Source organism: Pygoscelis adeliae, unplaced genomic scaffold, assembly GCF_000699105.1.
Source record: "Pygoscelis adeliae isolate BGI_AS28 unplaced genomic scaffold, ASM69910v1 Scaffold3, whole genome shotgun sequence".
Lineage (NCBI taxonomy): Eukaryota > Metazoa > Chordata > Aves > Sphenisciformes > Spheniscidae > Pygoscelis > Pygoscelis adeliae.
In genome coordinates this window covers 280835-300249 of record NW_008824446.1, presented here as the reverse complement: position 1 = coordinate 300249, position 19415 = coordinate 280835, and the positions used below count along the sequence as shown (strand labels likewise).

The 19415-nt window shown below is 36.6% G+C and overlaps 2 protein-coding genes across 2 annotated transcripts in view; one reads left to right on the top strand and one right to left on the bottom strand.

The window, feature by feature from the left end:
- Nucleotides 1-12672, top strand: part of MPP5 (membrane protein, palmitoylated 5 (MAGUK p55 subfamily member 5)) — a 37813-nt gene extending 25141 nt beyond the window's left edge. Inside the window, exons 7-14 of the mRNA XM_009320975.1 lie at nucleotides 1117-1194; nucleotides 2099-2282; nucleotides 3395-3466; nucleotides 3934-4005; nucleotides 4744-4911; nucleotides 5670-5872; nucleotides 7287-7397; nucleotides 9530-12672. Coding sequence (XP_009319250.1) covers nucleotides 1117-1194; nucleotides 2099-2282; nucleotides 3395-3466; nucleotides 3934-4005; nucleotides 4744-4911; nucleotides 5670-5872; nucleotides 7287-7397; nucleotides 9530-9706 — 1065 coding nt within the window. The 3' untranslated portion in view covers nucleotides 9707-12672. The remainder of the gene's footprint in view (nucleotides 1-1116; nucleotides 1195-2098; nucleotides 2283-3394; nucleotides 3467-3933; nucleotides 4006-4743; nucleotides 4912-5669; nucleotides 5873-7286; nucleotides 7398-9529) is intronic.
- An 856-nt stretch (nucleotides 12673-13528) lies between these two features.
- ATP6V1D (ATPase, H+ transporting, lysosomal 34kDa, V1 subunit D) overlaps nucleotides 13529-19415 on the bottom strand; it is a 12568-nt gene continuing 6681 nt past the window's right edge. Inside the window, exons 5-10 of the mRNA XM_009320998.1 lie at nucleotides 18300-18367; nucleotides 17562-17606; nucleotides 16989-17092; nucleotides 16489-16555; nucleotides 14943-15021; nucleotides 13529-14306 (exon numbers count right to left, since the gene is read on the bottom strand). Of these exons, the coding sequence (XP_009319273.1) occupies nucleotides 14165-14306; nucleotides 14943-15021; nucleotides 16489-16555; nucleotides 16989-17092; nucleotides 17562-17606; nucleotides 18300-18367 (505 nt within the window). The 3' untranslated portion in view covers nucleotides 13529-14164. The remainder of the gene's footprint in view (nucleotides 14307-14942; nucleotides 15022-16488; nucleotides 16556-16988; nucleotides 17093-17561; nucleotides 17607-18299; nucleotides 18368-19415) is intronic.

Genomic DNA, 19415 nt, shown 5'->3' with positions numbered 1-19415 from the left:
ATGTATTTTTAAAATCATTAATATTTTTAATTCTTTGTATGTTGTCTTTTGTATTTTGTAATGTGGAAGTAAAATTTTTAAATGCTTCAGTCCCCCCAAAATACTTAAAACAAGCACAGAAGGAAATTACTTCTTAATTTTGTCTCACTACTTGCTACTCAAATGATGATAAACTGCACATGACTTTAGACAAGAGTCTTCACACAATCACTGTGAAATTCTATGCATTCCTAGTGGAACTATGCATGCTGACTGAAAATCGTGGATTTTCCTTTCCTGCAGCCTAATCATGTTATACTCAGTTATGGTTACTTTATTTAAGCCTTAGGTCTGAATTTTTTGAGATACATGCATATGCTTTGCTTTTATGCAACATAAATTGTTGTGTTATGGTTCATGGAATGATGTGTAGGAAGAAGTGAGACACATGTAGACCTTGTCACGGGTTGGCACTTGCATTTTATCTAGATATTCGTTATGTGTGCAAACACATTCTGTATACAAGAATATGCAAACAAATAAGAATTCTTTAAAGCCAGGACATCTATTATGTTCTACTTTCTTAGAGGGGTGATTGCAATATTGGTATTAAGTACTTTGCAGATGCAGGATTTGAGTGTGTTAGTTAAATTTTTAAACAGTGTTTTGTATACTTTAATAATGCTAACAGCACAAAATCATAGTAGAAATGTTTAGATTTGAAAACACTGTTCCACTTTAGAAAAATAATATTTTATATATTTTTTCTTCCCAGCATATATCCACTTGTTGGTATTTTTGAACAGGACAAGAGAATATTATTTTCCATTTCTTCTAAGTCTCTGCTTGACAGAATTGCAGCTGCTCCATTTCAAATAGAAATAGTTTATGTATAATCAAGAATGCTGGGCTTTTAAAATCTGAATATCAACATTTGGCTTTCTAGCCTGTCACTGAATCACTGCATCTGTGTCTGTACTATATCTTTTAAACCAGTTAAGGGGTAGATGATGTGCTGTTAGGAACTGCCTTTTATGGGAATTTTTGAAGCATTTTCTAAAATATGTTATTTATTAAAATGCTTAACCTTAAGCCGTATTTTGATACTGTATATGAAGAGTGTATTTTTCGTCTCAGGCTGACATGCACGGTACTCTGACCTTTGTATTGATTCCCAGTCAGCAGAGCAAGCCACCTCCTGCGAAGGAGACAGTTGTAAGTAGCTCTACATAAGTTCATGAGCTTGGTGATAAATACCTTGTTTTTCCACTAATGTGTAGAAAGTTCTTCTGTAGGTCATTTACATTGTAGAACAAAAACAAAAAATTGTTTAAATTGGTTTAATTGTTACCAGACTAACACCTGAATTAACTATTGAAAATGATAGATGGTGTTAAGCTGAAACTTAGTATGATTTTAACTCAGTTTCTAAAATAGTAAGAAATTATAAAAGTAGAACTGCCTGTGCTTCTGAAATTCTATTTTGAAATTCTCAGTTTCTCTATTTTTTTTAATATATATATGTATAAAAATTGGATTGCTGGAACTTGCAAATATGCTTTGGGAGGAAAAGTCTGTATACTGGAAACTTTGTTCATTGTCTTTTTAGCTAACAGACTTTCCTGGAGTCAGCTTTAACAGTTTGAAGAAAAAATCCACAGATTTATATCACAGCCAAACAAAAACATTAATGGTTGGTGACAAAGTAAAATATTTCACAAGTGAAACTTCACCTAAAGCCTAGCAAAGGGTTTCAATCTGTGTATGTATTATAAACAAATCAGAACATCTCTGATACTTTTTGAATGCAAAGAACTTAAATCAGTAGCTCAGGGGTTTTTGCATCCTAAAATGGTGAGGAAATCGCATAGACTTTAGAATTAACAAGAGTTAAATACAGGCCTTCATCTCCAACCTAGCACGACTGTCTTTTCCGTTCCTAAGCTAGGTAACGATTCCATTCCAGTATCTCCTGTATGCCCCAGATAAAGTTTCCATTTTATAGGATCTTGGTGTTTTTATATATTGGAGCTCCACTGCAGTCACAGGAGGATGGGGTGTAATTCTTCAGAAGTCACAGGGTTTTTTTTCCTCTGTTTTTACATTTGATCTTCCACAGATACATGTGAAAGCGCATTTTGACTATGATCCCTCTGATGACCCTTACGTCCCCTGCCGAGAGTTAGGCCTATCTTTTCAAAAAGGAGATATACTCCATGTGATCAGCCAAGAAGATCCAAACTGGTGGCAGGCTTACAGAGATGGAGATGAAGATAATCAGCCACTGGCAGGCCTTATCCCTGGTAAATAAAGCTCTAGAAAAAGCTTGACAGCCAGTTGTTCCCATAGCCATAGGGACAATATTCTGGTTTTCAGACTCATATACTCTTAAATATCCGTTACCTTAAATATCTGTGACTTTGAACCTTTTGCAGCAGAGCTCGCTGTTGGTTATGTAATTCACTTACTTAAAAGGTTGACCTTTTAGAGGCATCTCCGTGTGTATAGATGCTAAATGCAGAGTAAACCTACCGCTTCCACTGCAGTTCACCTTTGAAGAGCTACTCTCCTCTTCCTTTATGCCTCCACCATGGGGACTCTGTGGATTCAGAGTTCCCTCTGCTGGCTATGGCAGAAACGTGGGACTTCAGCCTGCTTGTTCTCTGGAAATGAGAGCAGCTGTTAGGTTTCTTACTATATTAAGTAGTATACTTGAAAAACGGAAAAATGTTTCTCTTTTCGTGGTAACTCTGCCTCAAGTTTTCACTTAGCAAAGAGCTTCGGTTACTTGTAACAGTCATGCTTCCTTTCTAACCGCTGGGGGCCTTTGAGTAATAGGGTTTTCAGACAATTGAAGTCAGTATATAATTTTTGCGTTGAAATATGTACTGCACTCTAGTCCATTAAAGATCTGCTGATCTGTTAAACACAGTGAACAAAAAACTTTTCAAATTCCATAGAATATCACACTGTTACTTTGACATTTGAGTAAGTTGAGAGGAACGCTGATTTAAATATAGGCTAGTCTTTTTCAAGCTGAAGTTCAAAAGATTTGGTATAAATAGAACACATTTAACTACAAAAATAATTAGAAAACCATATCATCATAGTGGGGAAATGTAGTCTTTCCGGTAGTTTCAATTTTCCAGGCAAAACTGTCCAGAGTGTACGAATGCTCTGCAAGTCTTTCTTGATTAATGTATTTTTGAAGCAATAAACAGGCTTTGCAGCAATTTTAGTTTCTTTTTAAATTTTAATTTCTCTTTTTAAATTTACCTTATGTCATATTCTACTACCACCTTGAAAGATGTAAAAGCTTAGGAAAAAGTAAAATGAGTAAGTCATTACAAAAAAAGCATGGAAATAGTTTCTGAATTTTAACTGCTTTTGTACTTTTTCTTTTAAATGTATTAAGGAAAAAGTTTTCAGCAACAAAGAGAAGCAATGAAGCAAACCATAGAAGAAGACAAGGAGCCAGAAAAATCAGGTTGGGTATATGCTTTCCAAGGAAAAAAAATCTAACTCTATAAGAGGTGCTAATTAGTGATATCTGGAACCTTGTCATTGTAGAGTTGTAGAAAATTCTTCCATTTTTTTGTAATACAAGTGGGATGAGTCTTTGAAATTCTTCATGTAAATACAGGTCTGAATTTAGCACTTTGTTGCATAAATTGCGTTTTTTTTTTCATAACTATGTGCAATGTAATTAGGATGATGTAGGGGAATCTGGAAAGCCCCTTTTTTTCTTAAAGAATTTTATCTGCCATGACTCCGTTGAAGTCCTTGGCATGCGGCATTTGCTTAATACACCAAACCGTTGTAATGAACTGAAGAATATTAAGCCTTCTCAAAACCGCAGAATAAATTCTCCACTTTAAAGATCCAGATAGTGGGTGGGATAGGAAGCTTTTTACTGTATGGGTATTTGATTGTGATGATTTTTATTTTGGTTAGGAAAACTCTGGTGCGCGAAGAAAAACAAAAAGAAACGGAAAAAGGTTTTATACAATGCAAATAAAAATGATGGTAAGCAACATCTTTTGCACAGTGTGTGCACTTAGAAGCAACTATAAAAGATGCTACAAATAGCCTTGTGAAAAGAATACTGAAATTCAGGATATGATGTTAGAAATACTGCCTGATGATGTTCTGTTTGGGAGCAGTAGTATGGTTTGTAATAGCATGTAGTGAAAGATGTAAAAGAGGTGGCAGAATTTGTAGGGTCATTTAGTCTTTAATAAAAATCAGATGATGGGGGTAAAAAAGATAGCTTTTTAGTCATGGAAGCACTCATAATTTTACAATGATGAACCAATTTATTATGGTTTTGTAGTACCATCTCACTCTGCATAATTAAGTTTAGTAAATGGAAACTTTCTCCACGGAGAGTTTGTAGGCTATTTATACTGTATTCTTATAGAAGTACTTTGGGATTGGGATGATGATGATTGTTGTTCTTGGGCATAAAGTGTTATTCTTGTACTAGAAACTTGTTCCTTGGCAAGAAAGTTGTTTCCTGAGTTTATGCTACTACTTATATCAGCAGTAAGTGGAAACACATTTCTTTCTCCAGAAAGGGGGAAAAAAAAAAAGCCTTATCTTACTGGGCAAGTGATGATCTTTGGGGTTCTGTTGCTTTGGTGACTTGCAGTTAGCTGCTGGGCAGAGAGTCAGGAGCTGCCTGAAACTTGATACCGCATGATGGGCAATACATGCAACTAGCAGTAAAGTATGTTGTGACTATTTTATTGTTCCCCTCTCAAGATTATGACAATGAGGAAATTCTGACCTATGAGGAAATGTCACTGTATCATCAACCAGCAAATAGGAAACGGCCTATTGTTCTGATCGGCCCACAGAACTGTGGCCAGAATGAATTGCGGCAGCGACTTATGAATAACGAAGTGGATCGCTTTGCCTCTGCAGTTCCCCGTAAGTTTGACAGGCAGATACAATTGCTTATTCTAAACATTGTCTGCAGACAAATCCTTTTGTGTTGAAAACAGCAATTATGAGTTTGGGGGGTTTGAGCAGGATATAGTCAGCTCTTGGATAAAGGACAAATAAAGTTACATCTTGTGTGGCAAAAAGTAGCTTTGGTTAAGTCAATGCAAATCTAGTGTCCCAACACAGTGTTATAGAGGCATTATAAGACATGCGTATGTTTCAGTTTGAATAAAATTAGAGTGAGTTACAGAAGTTTAAAAAAGAAACTGGTACATCTGTCAAAGAATTTTTAACCTACATATCCTGCATAAATTTAAATTTAGGTGGCTTTAGTGCCTTCCCAAACCACTTATATTTCAGTGAATTTTATATTTTTAATGTGTGATGTGCCCTAAATTAGGTTTACAAACAGCTTAACAATATAACTTGTTATAAACAACTAATAGCTGTTTTCACATCCAGAATGCAGCTGCACAGGTGAAACTATTCCTTTCCTTGTTGACTATTTTTTTTCCCTCTAGATAATGTAAACAGGACCTCTAAATGTAGGTTCAGCCTTTAGCAACTTAATCTGTCCAGGAATGTTTATTGTAGAAAATAAAATACTTGCATTTCTTGAATATTTCAAATGCCTTTTTTTGCTTGGTTAGCAGTGTCTCTCCTAAGAGAAATACTTATTTCTCCTCTTCAGTTCTACAGGTGTGTCACTGTCTTGATTTCTTTTTTGTTGCTCTTGTTTGTAGATACTACTCGGAGCAGGCGAGAGACTGAAGTAGCTGGCAGGGATTACCATTTCATTTCCCGACAGGCATTTGAGAGTGACATAGCTGCGGGGAAGTTCATTGAATATGGAGAGTTTGAAAAGAACCTTTATGGTACTAGCATAGACTCTGTGCGGCAAGTAATCAACTCCGGCAAGATATGCCTTTTAAATCTTCATACTCAGGTATGGCAAAGCTGTTGCCTGTTGTATTTTAATTGCAGAAGCTACTGTGAAAATCCACAGAGCTGTATTTGGTTTATATAAAAGAGTGTGTTTTCAAGGTCCATTTTCATGTTTATTCCAAGTTTTCTTTCAGTGGTGCTCAGTTAACTCTATTTAGTGTGTTATGAATACAGCCTTCTTGTTCCTTGTTTGGAAATATATACATCTTCTTTATCTGTGCTAAAGGTAATAGGGGCCTTAGTTCTCACTGGCTTTAAGTATCTGGAAACCATCTGAATTGAAAAATTAATTAAAATAAGATTTGTGTGTCTCAGTCTTCCAATTACTCTGTGAGCTCTGAGGTTTTTGAAGGTGGAGAGGAAGTTGTTTGTGATTATACTTGGAAACTGCATTTTGGGAAAGTTTATGCAGTTCCATAACAGATAGGATTAAAGTATATCACGTCAACAATATTGGAACGCTCTTTACCTATGACCTTTTGATTATGGAGAAAGAAGGGATAAACTATGCATACAGACTTCAACTTGGAAATTTAGTCAAACGTGGGAAGAGGCAGAGTCCTGGAGCACAGCCCATTTCTAATACATATGGTATGTATGAGGTCTGCTGCTGTTACAGATGCTGCAAAAGAAGCCCTAAAACTCAGACACATCAGTAAAGTCTGGTAGTATTGAAGCTATAATTAGCCATCACCAGTTGGGACCATGTGGTATTTTAGAATAGCTCATGGGTATCGCAAAGCATGTAATAAGCTGAAAATTCATAACACTTTGAAAATTGATCTAATTCTGTGGTTATAAAAATATATCTCAGAGACAAGTTGTTTGTCCCGAGACACATAGAGGGAACCTTTTGGAAAAATCACACTACAGTTTGGTTCTTTTTATTTCCTGTCTCTTAATGTAAATGTAACCTGCCAAAAAAAATATGCTAAGCATACAGTAGTAGTGGATCTGATACCTTGTTTTTTAATCTTCAAAACAGAAAAGGTTAAGCTGTAGTATTTAAAGTAAACTGTAGCATTTAAAGACTCTTCTCTCTGTTAAAAACTGATACCATTCCTTAGCATTGTAAGGAAACTTACTTCAGTGTAGGTGACTTTTTTTGTTCCTTTTGCGTACCAAAAGATATGTTCCGTCAGTTTAGCTACGAAGAATATTCTTGAACAAAAGTAAATGTTTGGGTTCCACGAAGATGAAAAATGTTGGAATATCAATTTTGTAGGAAATGGTGGCTGAACTCATGAGTGGTAATGATAATACTGTTATGGTTAATTATACTGCTGTTAATATATTGTACAATTGTCACTGTGTTTGAAGAGTATATTATCAATTATAGCATGTGAATAATGCATTATTAAATGCCCTTGTCATGTGTGGAACTGTTAAATATTTAATAAATCCTATTTCTGCAGTCACTGAAGACACTACGTAATTCTGACTTGAAGCCATACATAATATTTGTTGCACCACCTTCACAAGAGAGATTACGTGCTTTATTGGCCAAAGAAGGGAAAAACCCAAAGGTAATGTGTCCAGCACTTCTGAAACCATGCTGCTTTTTATTTCCAGGTCTGGAATGCTTTTGGTAAACAATTCGTATACTCTGTTTGGAATTGGGAGATGGTAATGGTACTGACAATATATGGGAAGCGGTGTAGTTGAGATCTGTGTGCTCCAGGTTAGTAGGCGGACCATACTAAGGGAAGAGCTCAGGATGCTTTCACCTCACAGAATGTGAGAGGTATGAGGCACGGGAATCCACTGCTAATTTAATAATCCTGGGGCACAGTGTCTCAGTTGTGGCCCCTGCATTTGGGTACAAAAATATGACCCTTTATTTCAAAACTGTGGAAAACCCAACTTTGTCTTCAAGTAAACCTGAGAGTAATTCTAGGGAGCAAATTACTGTTTTTCTTTTGAGAACTTATCTGCCCTTGGAAAAGCATTTATTTGAAAATGTATTCCAAAACTCTTCAGATAAAGTTACTTTGATCTTGATCCTGTAGGATCACTTTTCATGTTTCAACCAGAGTCATGTCAAGATCTCAGCTTATCCAGATCGCTTAGTTAATGAGAAATTAGTTCTGCAGAATGGAATTGAAACCCATAGATTAAACCAGGATGTCTGAAAGCTCAGAAAAGGTCCTTACCAGCTTATGAGATACAAAGTACTTATTGCTAGGATAATGAAATGTCTTGATCTTCAGCTTTTTAACTGAAATCTACCCTACAGTGGTTGGTGGGAGCACTTTGCCACCATAGTGTCTTCAAAGTACTAATTGAACATAATGCAGTTCATACTGAGGAAGAACAGTCTTCCCAGCATAACGCAAAGGGACTCCTGATATAGCTGCTGGTCAGGAATTGTACCTCACTGTGTTCTATGGCTGCGTTGTTTTGCTTTCCTTGTTTGGTGCAAGGGTGATGTATTGCCTGGATATAAGATCTAAAAGAAGATCTAAAAGTTCATTAAAATCCAAGTCTTTAAACAGAGGAATTTTTCTTTTTTTTCTTTTCATTTTTATTTGCCTGGGTCAAATACAATCGTAGTCTTCAATGCTTCCTCCTTCGTGGTTATGCAATGAATGAAACTTTATTTTACAGAAATACTTAATCTTATGTATGTCCTGTTTTTTTGTTGCAGTAATCAAGGAATCCATTTGCAATAAAAATTAATACACTGTTATTGGTGTTAAACTATGCCTGGTTTCTTTCTGATTAATCGTATTGGAGTTGTATTTATTTCAGTTGGGTAAACGCCGCTATGTTAAACCCCTTCCCCTCATAAAGAAAAGGGTATTTCTTGTGTGTATGCCTGTATGTGACCTTGATTTTCTTAAGTGTGTATAGTGCCTAGAAAAAAAATCTTGAAGGCCTGAAGTCCCTTTTGAAAATATCCTCTTTAGAAAATTATCTCAAAAATTATACCTGAATACTCCTTTGTAATACAAAAATAAGCTGCAGAAGAGAAAAACACACACACTTTTAGAATCCAAGTGTAAACAAGAAAATCTGAAGTAAAACAAGCCATTTCTACTTCTCCCTCTGCATCATTTATCTACATCTGCAATATTCTTGCTTTTGACATACTTCCTTCCAGCTCCCAAATCATGTTTTCCACTTTTCTGCAATGGCATTTACCTGATGCTATGGTGATTCGATCAACTTAAATATATAGCTCTCACTGTGGTTCTCATTGCTGTTTATTGGTGAAAATACTTCAATGATAGCTGTTGCCTTTGGCTATTTGGTGTTTGTAGTGCTACATCTTCAGAGGAACGCTGTCTTGTTCTACGCCATTCAAACTTATTCTCACACTCTCTGCCATCTCCAGTCTTTTTCAGAAGGATAATGGGCTCAGCAACCTAACTTATTTTTCAGAAATGTGATTTAAGAGCCTCAGTAAGATGAATGTCATAAAATGTGTAGTGCTAGATCTTCGTTTACTTTGGTCTGGGACAGTTACTTGCTGGTTTGCCACTTATGGCCAATCAGAAAGGATTGTCTTGAATGCCCTTAGCTTTCAAATATGTGTCATGGTTCAATGCTATTGTAAACTTTTCAATAGCTGGTAGTAATACCATGAAAATTTGTGTAAAAGACTTTTTTTTGGGAGAATTACACACATACACTAATACTCTGTTTTTGATTGCAGCCAGAAGAGCTGAGAGAAATCATAGAGAAGACGAGGGAAATGGAACAGAACAATGGCCACTACTTTGATACCGCAGTTGTGAATTCTGATCTTGATAAGGCATATCAAGAGTTACTTCGGTTAATAAACAAACTTGACACAGAACCCCAGTGGGTGCCCTCTACCTGGCTACGATGAGAGAGCAATTCCAAGGGACAAATGGACTTCAATCTAGTAATCTTTCCAAGGAGATCGTGTGTAGGTCTGTCCAATTCTAGTATAAATGCGTGAGCTCTAGACCTCAGTGGCTGCATCCTTTGCTAGTGAAATTGCGTATTATTGAAAAAATACGCTAATCAGCTTGTGAGCCGATTTAACTGATCTAATGATTGTCCAAGTTTTCTTTCTCTGTGGTCTAGAAATGGAGACCTTGTCAGTACTAAATTCTAAAGCTTTAGATAGATTTTTCTAGTAACTACTTTTATACATAAATCCACCTTTTTTACCTAGAATGACCCTTATGAAATCAAAGATTTTTAAGTGTGTGTGTATATACAGTCCATGCTGTCACATAGTTATAAATATGAATGTTATTTAACACTTAACTTAATGACTTTGTGGGACATGATGGTAGTTCAGGAGAATAATTCTACAGATCATTGGGCAGAGAAATAATCTATACATGAAAAACGTTAATGAGAAATCTCTCCTGTTCAAAAAATACACAGAATGAAGATGCCGCTCTGGTCTGGAGCTGCCCTGTGAGGCTTGAGTGAATATTTTAATTCTCAAAACATTCCATTTTCTAATAGCACTGTAATTGGAAAATGTGTATAATGTAAATATTTCAACCCTTATGTCTTTTTAGTCAAGACTTTTTAAATCAGATTTGACTGCACATTAATTTTAGGTCCAATCAAAGATGAATATTATATTGATCTTTTAGATGTGATATTTTTATGGAATTTTCTTTAAAAGATATTGACCAATTGGAGCCGCTGTTTTCCACAGATCTGTAGAGATATTTAGAAAGGCAGAGGTTATATTTTTGTGAAAAATATATAGTTATAAGACATGCTGCTTAAAAGTCAACTTAAGTTCTCATGTTTTATAACAGAGTACTGACTAAACTAGACTGATGTGCTGAACATTGGAAGATAGTGGGGTTTTTTAATCTCTGCAAGTGGTTCATCTTGTGGCTGTTGGTCTAATGGATAACTAACTGGAATTAAAATAGCTGAATGTAGCTACTGCGTTATAAGTGAGTATTGTAATTCACTAGCCAACGTATTGTCCTGCATTTGCTCAGTACTGCAGTGAAAGTATGTGTAAAACACTGGTAACTGACTGAGAATTCATAAGAAAGGGGAATATTTGTAATGGTTAAAACAAACAAAAAAACTTGAAAGAAGTGAACAAAAGGCAAGGTCTGTCTGTATCCTAGTGTGTTCTGCAAAGCAGATCGGAACATCTCTGCATCCTCAAATGATTCTGAGCTGTGAAGGTTTAACTACTAAGGCTATGCATCTGCAGTAGGGCTGTTCTGTCGCTGAAGCTAACTGAGTAATAGTATCTTGGTTGTTTTGGTTTTGGGTAGCACAAAGAACCTTGACTGTGAATATCTCTTAATTTTAGCCGTAGTGTTTCTTTGTTACTACAGGTAAAACACTGGAGTTACATCAATGTGTAGTTCACTCCTGTTTAATGTTGAAGGATGAAAAAGTTGATTTTTCCCATTCTGTCTTGCATATATTCTTCAAATGTTAATGGAACAAATTCACACCCATAGTTAAATAGAGAGCTCAAAGTATACAGCAGATATAAAGAAATTGCCAGGTAACTATCCTAGTTACTGAACTAACATTCAGTACGTTTTTGTATTGAAAAATGGAAGTATAGAGTGCATTCGTGTCTTGTTAGAAAGCGAAATTATTTGCTGGTTTAATTAGTATTTAGGGCTGAAAAGCAATTAAGCAATTAGTGAGGATAAGTAATGACCCTTCAGAAAGAAAAGAGGTTGGAAACTTTAGTATTTTTAGTTCAATTCAGTGTTAGAAATAATGTGCTAGCAGTTGGCCTACTGGCTGGATATTCAAAATAATGGCTTTTTGCCTCACATTGCAGGCACGTTCTCAGTTTAATCCATAGTTTATGACAACTACAATGTTTGGGTATATTGGATAGTCAGTGTTTCATAGATGACAAAATATTGTATAGATTCTACCCTTTTTTAAGAAAGATGATTGTAGATGTATTAGGCTTTTTGGTATTGACTGTTTCATAGTTGGACAAGAAGGTGGAAAGCAGTAAAATGTGTTCGTCAAGGGTAACCTAGCTCAGCTACGTAGGTACTGTCCAAATTCTTGCAGTCACAATCAGCTCAAGATGGTTGCTGAACCCCCTTAGGCATTCCATGTTCATAGGCAGCGTCAGTCACAGTAAATCATGCCATTAATGTATTTGACTCATGTTTGTCTCCCCAGTTTTTCTGAAATGGTGTACAGAAGCTGTTTTTATACAAATAAGCTTTTGAATGTAGACTTAAAGGATGTTGCTTGAAGTTCAGCTCTACTCTCTTAATTCCCAAGGCACACAGTACTTGCTGTCTGTTTGTTAGAGAGGTGCTACGATAGTTTATAAGCAATGTTAGCTTTGTCTCCTGCCGAAAGGAAAGGCTTGAGCAGCACTGAGAAATGTACCTGGCTGGCTGGCTGCTGCCAGTTTGGACCTGGAACTACCTTGTGTAAGAAATTATTCTGCCTTCTTTAACGAAGAATGTGTGTTAATTCCCTTGAGAGTAAAAGAGACTATGCAAACTTCACTGGTGAAACTCTTCAACCTTATCACAGGCTTTGTAGTGAGCTGTATCAGACTGAAATGAGGGTATCTGCATTTTTACCAGTCCAGATTTAATTAAAAATAAATGTTAGCTGAATTGCATAAAAATTTTTGAATGTAATTATATGTGACTTTTTAAAATACAAGATGGGGGTTTAATGCCTTAAATAATTAAGGTAACTTTACTGAGACCTGTGGTTAGCCCCACATTGTAGTTTTATACATATATCTGCACTCTGTATTTTGAGACATCATGAACTGCACACTAATGTAAAAATGTAAAATATTTCTAGATTTAAAATAAATCACTGTACAATTTTACTTCTTGTAGTGGATCTTGGGAGTCTTTTTTCTGCCATTTTGCTGAATGTGTGAAAGGTGCTGTGACCCATCAGTGCCCTAGAGGATGTTCTCTGTTAGTTCTGACACCATGCATCCAGTGGGAGAGGATGTCCTCAGATCTACAGTTTCACTCTTTCAAGCTGGACCTGTATCTTACAAGAGAGTATGGACTTACTATTCAGCTGTGCTGCCTTCAGTTTCAAAAGAGAAAAGAAATGGCCTTGTGCTTCATACAGTTATAAAATGACTTTTTAAAGGTGTTAGTAGAAATTCATTTCCTTGCACTTACCCTGTGTCTGCAGTTAAGCGCTGGATCATGTTTAAAACAAGATGCTTGCCTTGAAGAGACTAGTAGTACTACAGACAATGTACTAGTACTACCGCTATGGCATGTGTTCAGTTTGCTGATTGCAAACCAATGCCTTTAGGAAAAGAGCCCTTCAAACTGAGCAGCATTCAGTGACAGCCTGCTTATCGGCCACTCTCCTAGACTCCCCTAATCAGCAAAGGACATGAAGATTCACAGCAAGGATGGACTGCTGTACGTTCAACCCTGCTTTGCTTGCCAACCTACTGGTTGCAATGAAGATTTGGAGCAACGTGTAGCTGGATAGTTGAGAAGAGTTTCTATGCGTTTGTGTCAGGAAGAAGCGACTTCTCCTTGGTTACTTATCTAAAGGAGTAAAGGTTAAGTGAATGTGGGCATAGGCTGAAAAGAGAGGTGTCCAGTGCGGATTCTAAGTTGGGGGTAGGTGATGAAGCAAAGGTTTTATTTTGAAATCGACGTGACAAGCTTTTAAGACCACCATCTGCTAGCAACTTAAGCCAGACACCAGATATTTAACACTTAAAATTTTTACTTGTTTCTAGCACAGACAGTACACAAGTTGGCAGAACCTCTAATTAAAACCATAGATGTTTTAGGCCAATGGTAACAATCGTGCAACAAAAATCACAGAAGACTGTGGATTTCATCAACAGGTTAGAAAATCAGAGTTGCCTTTACTGACACTTGACTTCAGCTGTGCCAATACCTGCTTTAAGCAACTTGAACATTAATAGTTCAACAGTAAAGAACATCACATGCATCTCCCTCCCTAAACAATGTTTTCCTCTGCTTGCACTAGGAAGGGGAGCAATTAAAGAGGAATCTGGTTAAGCAAATCCAGAGCTGTCCTGCAAAAAACACAGCTACAGACAGTCATTCCTAGTAAGTGAAGAAATAGGCTGAACACAAAACAGGCGGCTTTCCTGATAGTAAAGCACCTGACTGGTCTCTCCTTTTTCCTCCTGTGCTGCAGTCAAGTTCCCAGATTTCTAATCTCCCAGGAGAAATCCACAATCCATTCAACTCAAGATTTATACACCAACTGAGAAGCCACGTAAGTATCATTGAGGCAACATGTCCTGAATTATATTGCAAATGGACGTTCTCTATTCTGGGTCCCCTGCTCCATATGCAACAACTGTGCTGGGTTACTCAAAGAGAAGGTCTTCATCCTTCTCTTCTGCTAAGAGATTGGCTGGTTCACGTTCCCCACCAGCAGCCCTCCGCAGCTCCCGTTCTTTCTCAGATTTTTCTTTCAATACTTTTTTCTTTTCCTGGATCTTCTTTAACCTGTGAAGAGAAATGTGGTTTATCTGTGAAACAAATGTCTTCATAAAACAGGCTAGCAGCAAAGATGCTATACAACTTGGATATGATAAAGCTGCCTGGAGAAGTTCCCCAGGAAATGAAAATCCTGTAACAAATGGCAAAAGGCTTTTATCACTAGCTGCTGCCATTGAAAAACTTCATCTCTGCAGATTAACTCATTTCTTCATCCAAACTATAGATTAAATTCTTGACCTTAAACACGGCGTTATACTACTCTGCTTGTCTTTAATGAAGTTAGTTCTCCTTTAATTCATTTCAGGTTTGACACTTTTGCTTCAGGTAGCCCCGAACACTGACCTCTATGGTAGAGGTGTCCTTACAGTACACCGAGGCATTCTGCTTTATCCCATCATTCTGTCTGGAAGAATGATAATGACAACTATGTACAAGCTAGTGGTAGGGATCCATTTGTAACTTTCAGACAAGTAATGGCAGATCTCCAAGTGCCCAGCTCTGGAAACTCAATGTGCAGTAAGAACCAGGTCATGTTTAACAGTCTTCACTGCCAGATTTGGTGAACAGTTCTCATAAGTCCCTTCTGAAGAATGGTCTATTTAGAGAAAAAGAGACCAGTCTAGTCTTGCTTTAGATATTTACCTGTAGAATTCCTCTCGCTCTCGTTCATCCAGTTCTGTGATGATATAAGAAAGAGTACGCTCAATCCTGGGAATAATCACTAAAAAAACAAATAAGGAAGCTATTGGACTGCTGTTACATTAGCAGGAAGTTATCTAATGCACAGATGGTTGTTTAAAGTCAATCTAGTAATTCTTTTGGCTAGGGGAAATTTACATGTCTTTCATGGAAGATCATACTATTTCATTATGGACAAGTACACAAAACTGTTCTCTTCAGTAAGTCCAGGACTAAACTAGGACTCGGAACATCACAGAATCTCCCGCAGCACGTTCTTTTGAAAGATGCAATGGAATCGGTAAGCACTGATCCCTGATTGTTCGTAAGGTCCTTTTTCCCCGTGGAAGTGGTTAAAAAAAGTCCTGCAAGAGGTGGGCAAGATTTGAATTAAAACTATGTTCTTCCATTACATTCTTTCAGAAACTTCTGTTCAATATAGCACTTTTACCCACAGAATTATGATCTCTGTTTGAAAAAGCCATCATGAAAACAAATATTCAAATATAACCCCATCACAAGGGAAGAGATAAGACATTAAACAAAACTTTATCACCCAACTGGGCAAGTGTCAGAATCACTTTTTGAAAGGAGAAAGCTGTTATCAGCACTACCAAAGTTATTTGGAAGGCTGCAGAGGAAACCTTTTCTACAGTCAAATTTGCAGAGTGATAAGCTGCAGATAAGGCCTGCATGTTCAAAGGAACAAGTCTATGAAAAACAGTACTGAAAAGGACCATTTACAATAATGTACTGAAATAAGTTATTTCATACATGCAAAGATGATTAAATCTGAGCTATCAACAACTCGGAAAGGAACTTGAAATAATCTAAGCACCCTGGATACTGCAGCAAAAGGAATCACAGCAATCAATATTGTGCATAGGTAGTACTTAAGCAATTGCAAGAAACAAATTTACAATCAGGAATGCAAAGGATAAGCAATTCAGATGAAAAATACCAGAGTATTGACATTAGGAGTGTTCTGTTTCCTGTAACACAAACCTGAATAGGTTACAAAGATTTCTCTGGATGCCTACTCCGCAATCCCATCCAAAACCAACAAAAAAAAGTCACCAGCTCTCCACTGGACAGCATCATTACAGTTTTAAAAGCTGTTATGCTAGCTATTAGAACATCTTGACACACAAAAACATCCTGTCTTTTGTTTCTAGTCAACAGACTTGACCAAATAAGTCAGTCACTAGCAGAGACCCCAGAATGTGTTTGTGAAATCTTTGTTCTATAGGTTCTCAATTCAACTTCCCAATTACTTTCTCTGTTTGCATATTCATCTATCTCCGTGTACTCCAGTCCATTCCACTGGGCTTTTAATTTTTGTTCTTGCTTGCAATATGTTTCATTGTAACGCTTTCTGAAGAGTTCTTGAACTGGTTAGAAATCCTACTACCAAGAAAGCAGTCAAAAGAAGAGTGACTTCCATGACCCTGCTCCTCATCTTGCATGGAGACAGAAAAATATTACGCATCCCAAATGGAAAAATACTCACCATGTTCAATTGCATTCACACGTCTGTTTGTTATTTTAATGGCTTCGTCCAAAGTAACAAAGGATGTCTGATGGAATGGGATTAAATAATTAATACACAACAAGACAAATTCAGCGTTTCCATCAATTCTATACACAAAACCAAAGAGCACTTGAAAGCCAAAGCCAAGTCTGTAATGTAGAGCTTTACACACTACATTCTTGATAGAAGCACAATTTTTTCAACTGATGTCAGTAGCACGCTGAACGCTGCACATTAGCAGTTACAAATACTAACTCCCCAACGAAAGTTTCGTCTTAGCATTAAGGAATAAGGACTTCTCTGAAGCAGTAATATAAGTCTGTTTTATGGCTGGAAAAGGCTTGCAACTTTGTACAGCACTGGGACTAAAGGAGTATAGTACAGCTCAAAGTATTAAGCTACAATCACTGAGACTACGTTATTTTCATTTCAGAACAGTGAGAAACCAATGATCCCCTTCTTTTTTTCCTCCCACCAACCTGTAAGGAGGCCAGTTCCACAAGCAGCTCCACAGCTTTGGCATAGTTCCTCTTCAGCTTAGCCAGCTGTTCTCCACCTCTGGCCAAGCCAGTCAGCTCATAGCCTGAAAAAAAAAATAATCATCAAATGATATTTGTTGCTGCTGCTACTATGGTGTTTTCTTACTAGATAAAAATTAGTACTGCACAAACTACAGGGATACAGACAGCTCACCAAACGACAAGCTAAAGCCTTTGCCCACTAACAAATTGTCTTTATAGTGGTTTATGTTACTACAGATCATTGTTGTGCATGTCCACAGTAAGACCTACCAGTCTCAAAACCTGGTAATTCAAGACAAGCCTTCTCCTCATCTGAAAAACTCACTGATTTAGGAAATTAAAATCCACTATAGTCCCTAATAATCCCTCCACATCACAGGAACAGGGCAAAGCATCACAGAGGAAATAAGTACGCCTATGCCTATGATGTAAACTGACATATCAGCAAGGTATGACATGACAAGTATTTTTGTATTAGCATAGAACAGCCATAAGTACATGCAAGGTAGAAAATACTTGTTTTGTACTTACTGTCCCCTCCTTCCTGGTAATGCTCAAAAACTGGCAAGGTTACACCTGACAAAAAGTGAACAAGAATGTGTGTAATAAACATAAAGGATTATAGATTTTTATTAAGTACAACTCATTTTTACCCCATTTGCTTCTAATACATTATGTTAGCTCAGAAGCTTTGTTTCCAAAATCTTTCTATATAGCTTGGAACGATTAAGTCATGCTGGTTCTGACATCTTAATACGGAACTTCAGAATTGTATTCAGATGACAGAGGTCTAGACACATGAAAAATTCAGGGAAGTATTCCGGTTTATTCAGTGTTCAGTTTTATTATGTTTCTGTTTAGTAATGTATTCCCTGTGCTTAAGGAATATTTTAAGCATTCAATCCTGATTTATCTTTCTTGTTTTCTTCATAGACCATTATTATTTAACTTACTGAAACTGATTTATCTTTTGATACTTAATTTCCTAATCTATTTTTCAGTAAAGCTCTGTGGAAGTTATGCTTTGTCCAAAGATCTAGAAATTGGACTGCAGTTTACACACACTCATTTGATTTTATGAGAAGTAGATAACTAAATATAAAAATTATATGCTGTATGTGAAAAAACCCAGCAAATTACAAGCATTCCTGTTAGACAAATAAGAAAATAAAGAAGAGGAGACACTGTTTGGATACATTCCTGCATATTTCAGAGTCTCCTCCCACAATTCCCTTAAGAATTGAACTACTCATAGTCTGGAAGAGTCACCTGCTACATTGTCTTTTTTAGCTCTGATCTTGACTTGAGCTTTGTTCACGTTTTGGATCACAGTGGTACTGTAAGGAAGAAAACATACATCTTAATCAAGAAAGCTGAAGTGGTTCATTAAGTCATCATTATATATAAGATGAAGTAGTAATCAAATAGCTGTACAGATTTGGAAATTGTCTTCAGCTCAGTTCTCTATGCAATTCATTGCACAGACTTTGAAGCTAACACAGAAGCTTTGAAAGAAATAGGTTTCCAGCAATGTTTGGAAATGTAAAAGACGCAGAGTCTGTGAAATGTAACTTTAAAAATGTCTTAGACCAAGTATACAAAGCATAGCTAAAAACTAGCCAGTTATCTGGCAAATTACTTTAAAATATTTTAATAACACTGAGTCTAATCAACCTGTGAAACTTTTTTCCCAATAAAAGTGAAGGAATTTCAAGGCTTTAACACAGACCAGGGCCACAACATTTTGTTCATTTGAGTTTGTATGTATTTGTTCTTTCAGAACATTTATGAGTGTTTACCCACTAACTCTATCATATTAACAGACTTAAGCTTGTACAACAATTCGTCTTGAAGAATGCTAAAGTGTTTTAAGGTCTTCCAAGAACAGGTCACTACAGCCAACTCTTCTACTGAAGTACATTTGCTTACAATCTGACTATTGTTTATAGCTAAACACTGTGACTGGTTAGGACAGGAAACAAGCACCATATCCAAATGAAAGGGCAAAAAGACTTCTCTCCAGCAGCACACAGACTACTACTGTGTCTGATCACTTAGTTCTTCCCCATCAGCTGAATCATTAACACTTCCCCAACTTTATTCCACAAGATCTACACACATTGGAATGAATTACACAAACACCCTAGTTAGAACTGTAATTTATTAAAATACAATAAAAAAATATCCTACTGGAAGAAAAAGATTTGTTTCCCCTCTCACATACAGCCCTCACTAGCCCTAGTGAGACAAGAGGTCAATGAGATAGGAGGTTAGAACAATTAGTAAAATTTCTGTATGACTTACTGGGAGAAAATAACACACATTACATCCGGCCCTCAAATTCACAAGAAAGATCAAAATAATAAATAGTCCAATACTCTGCTA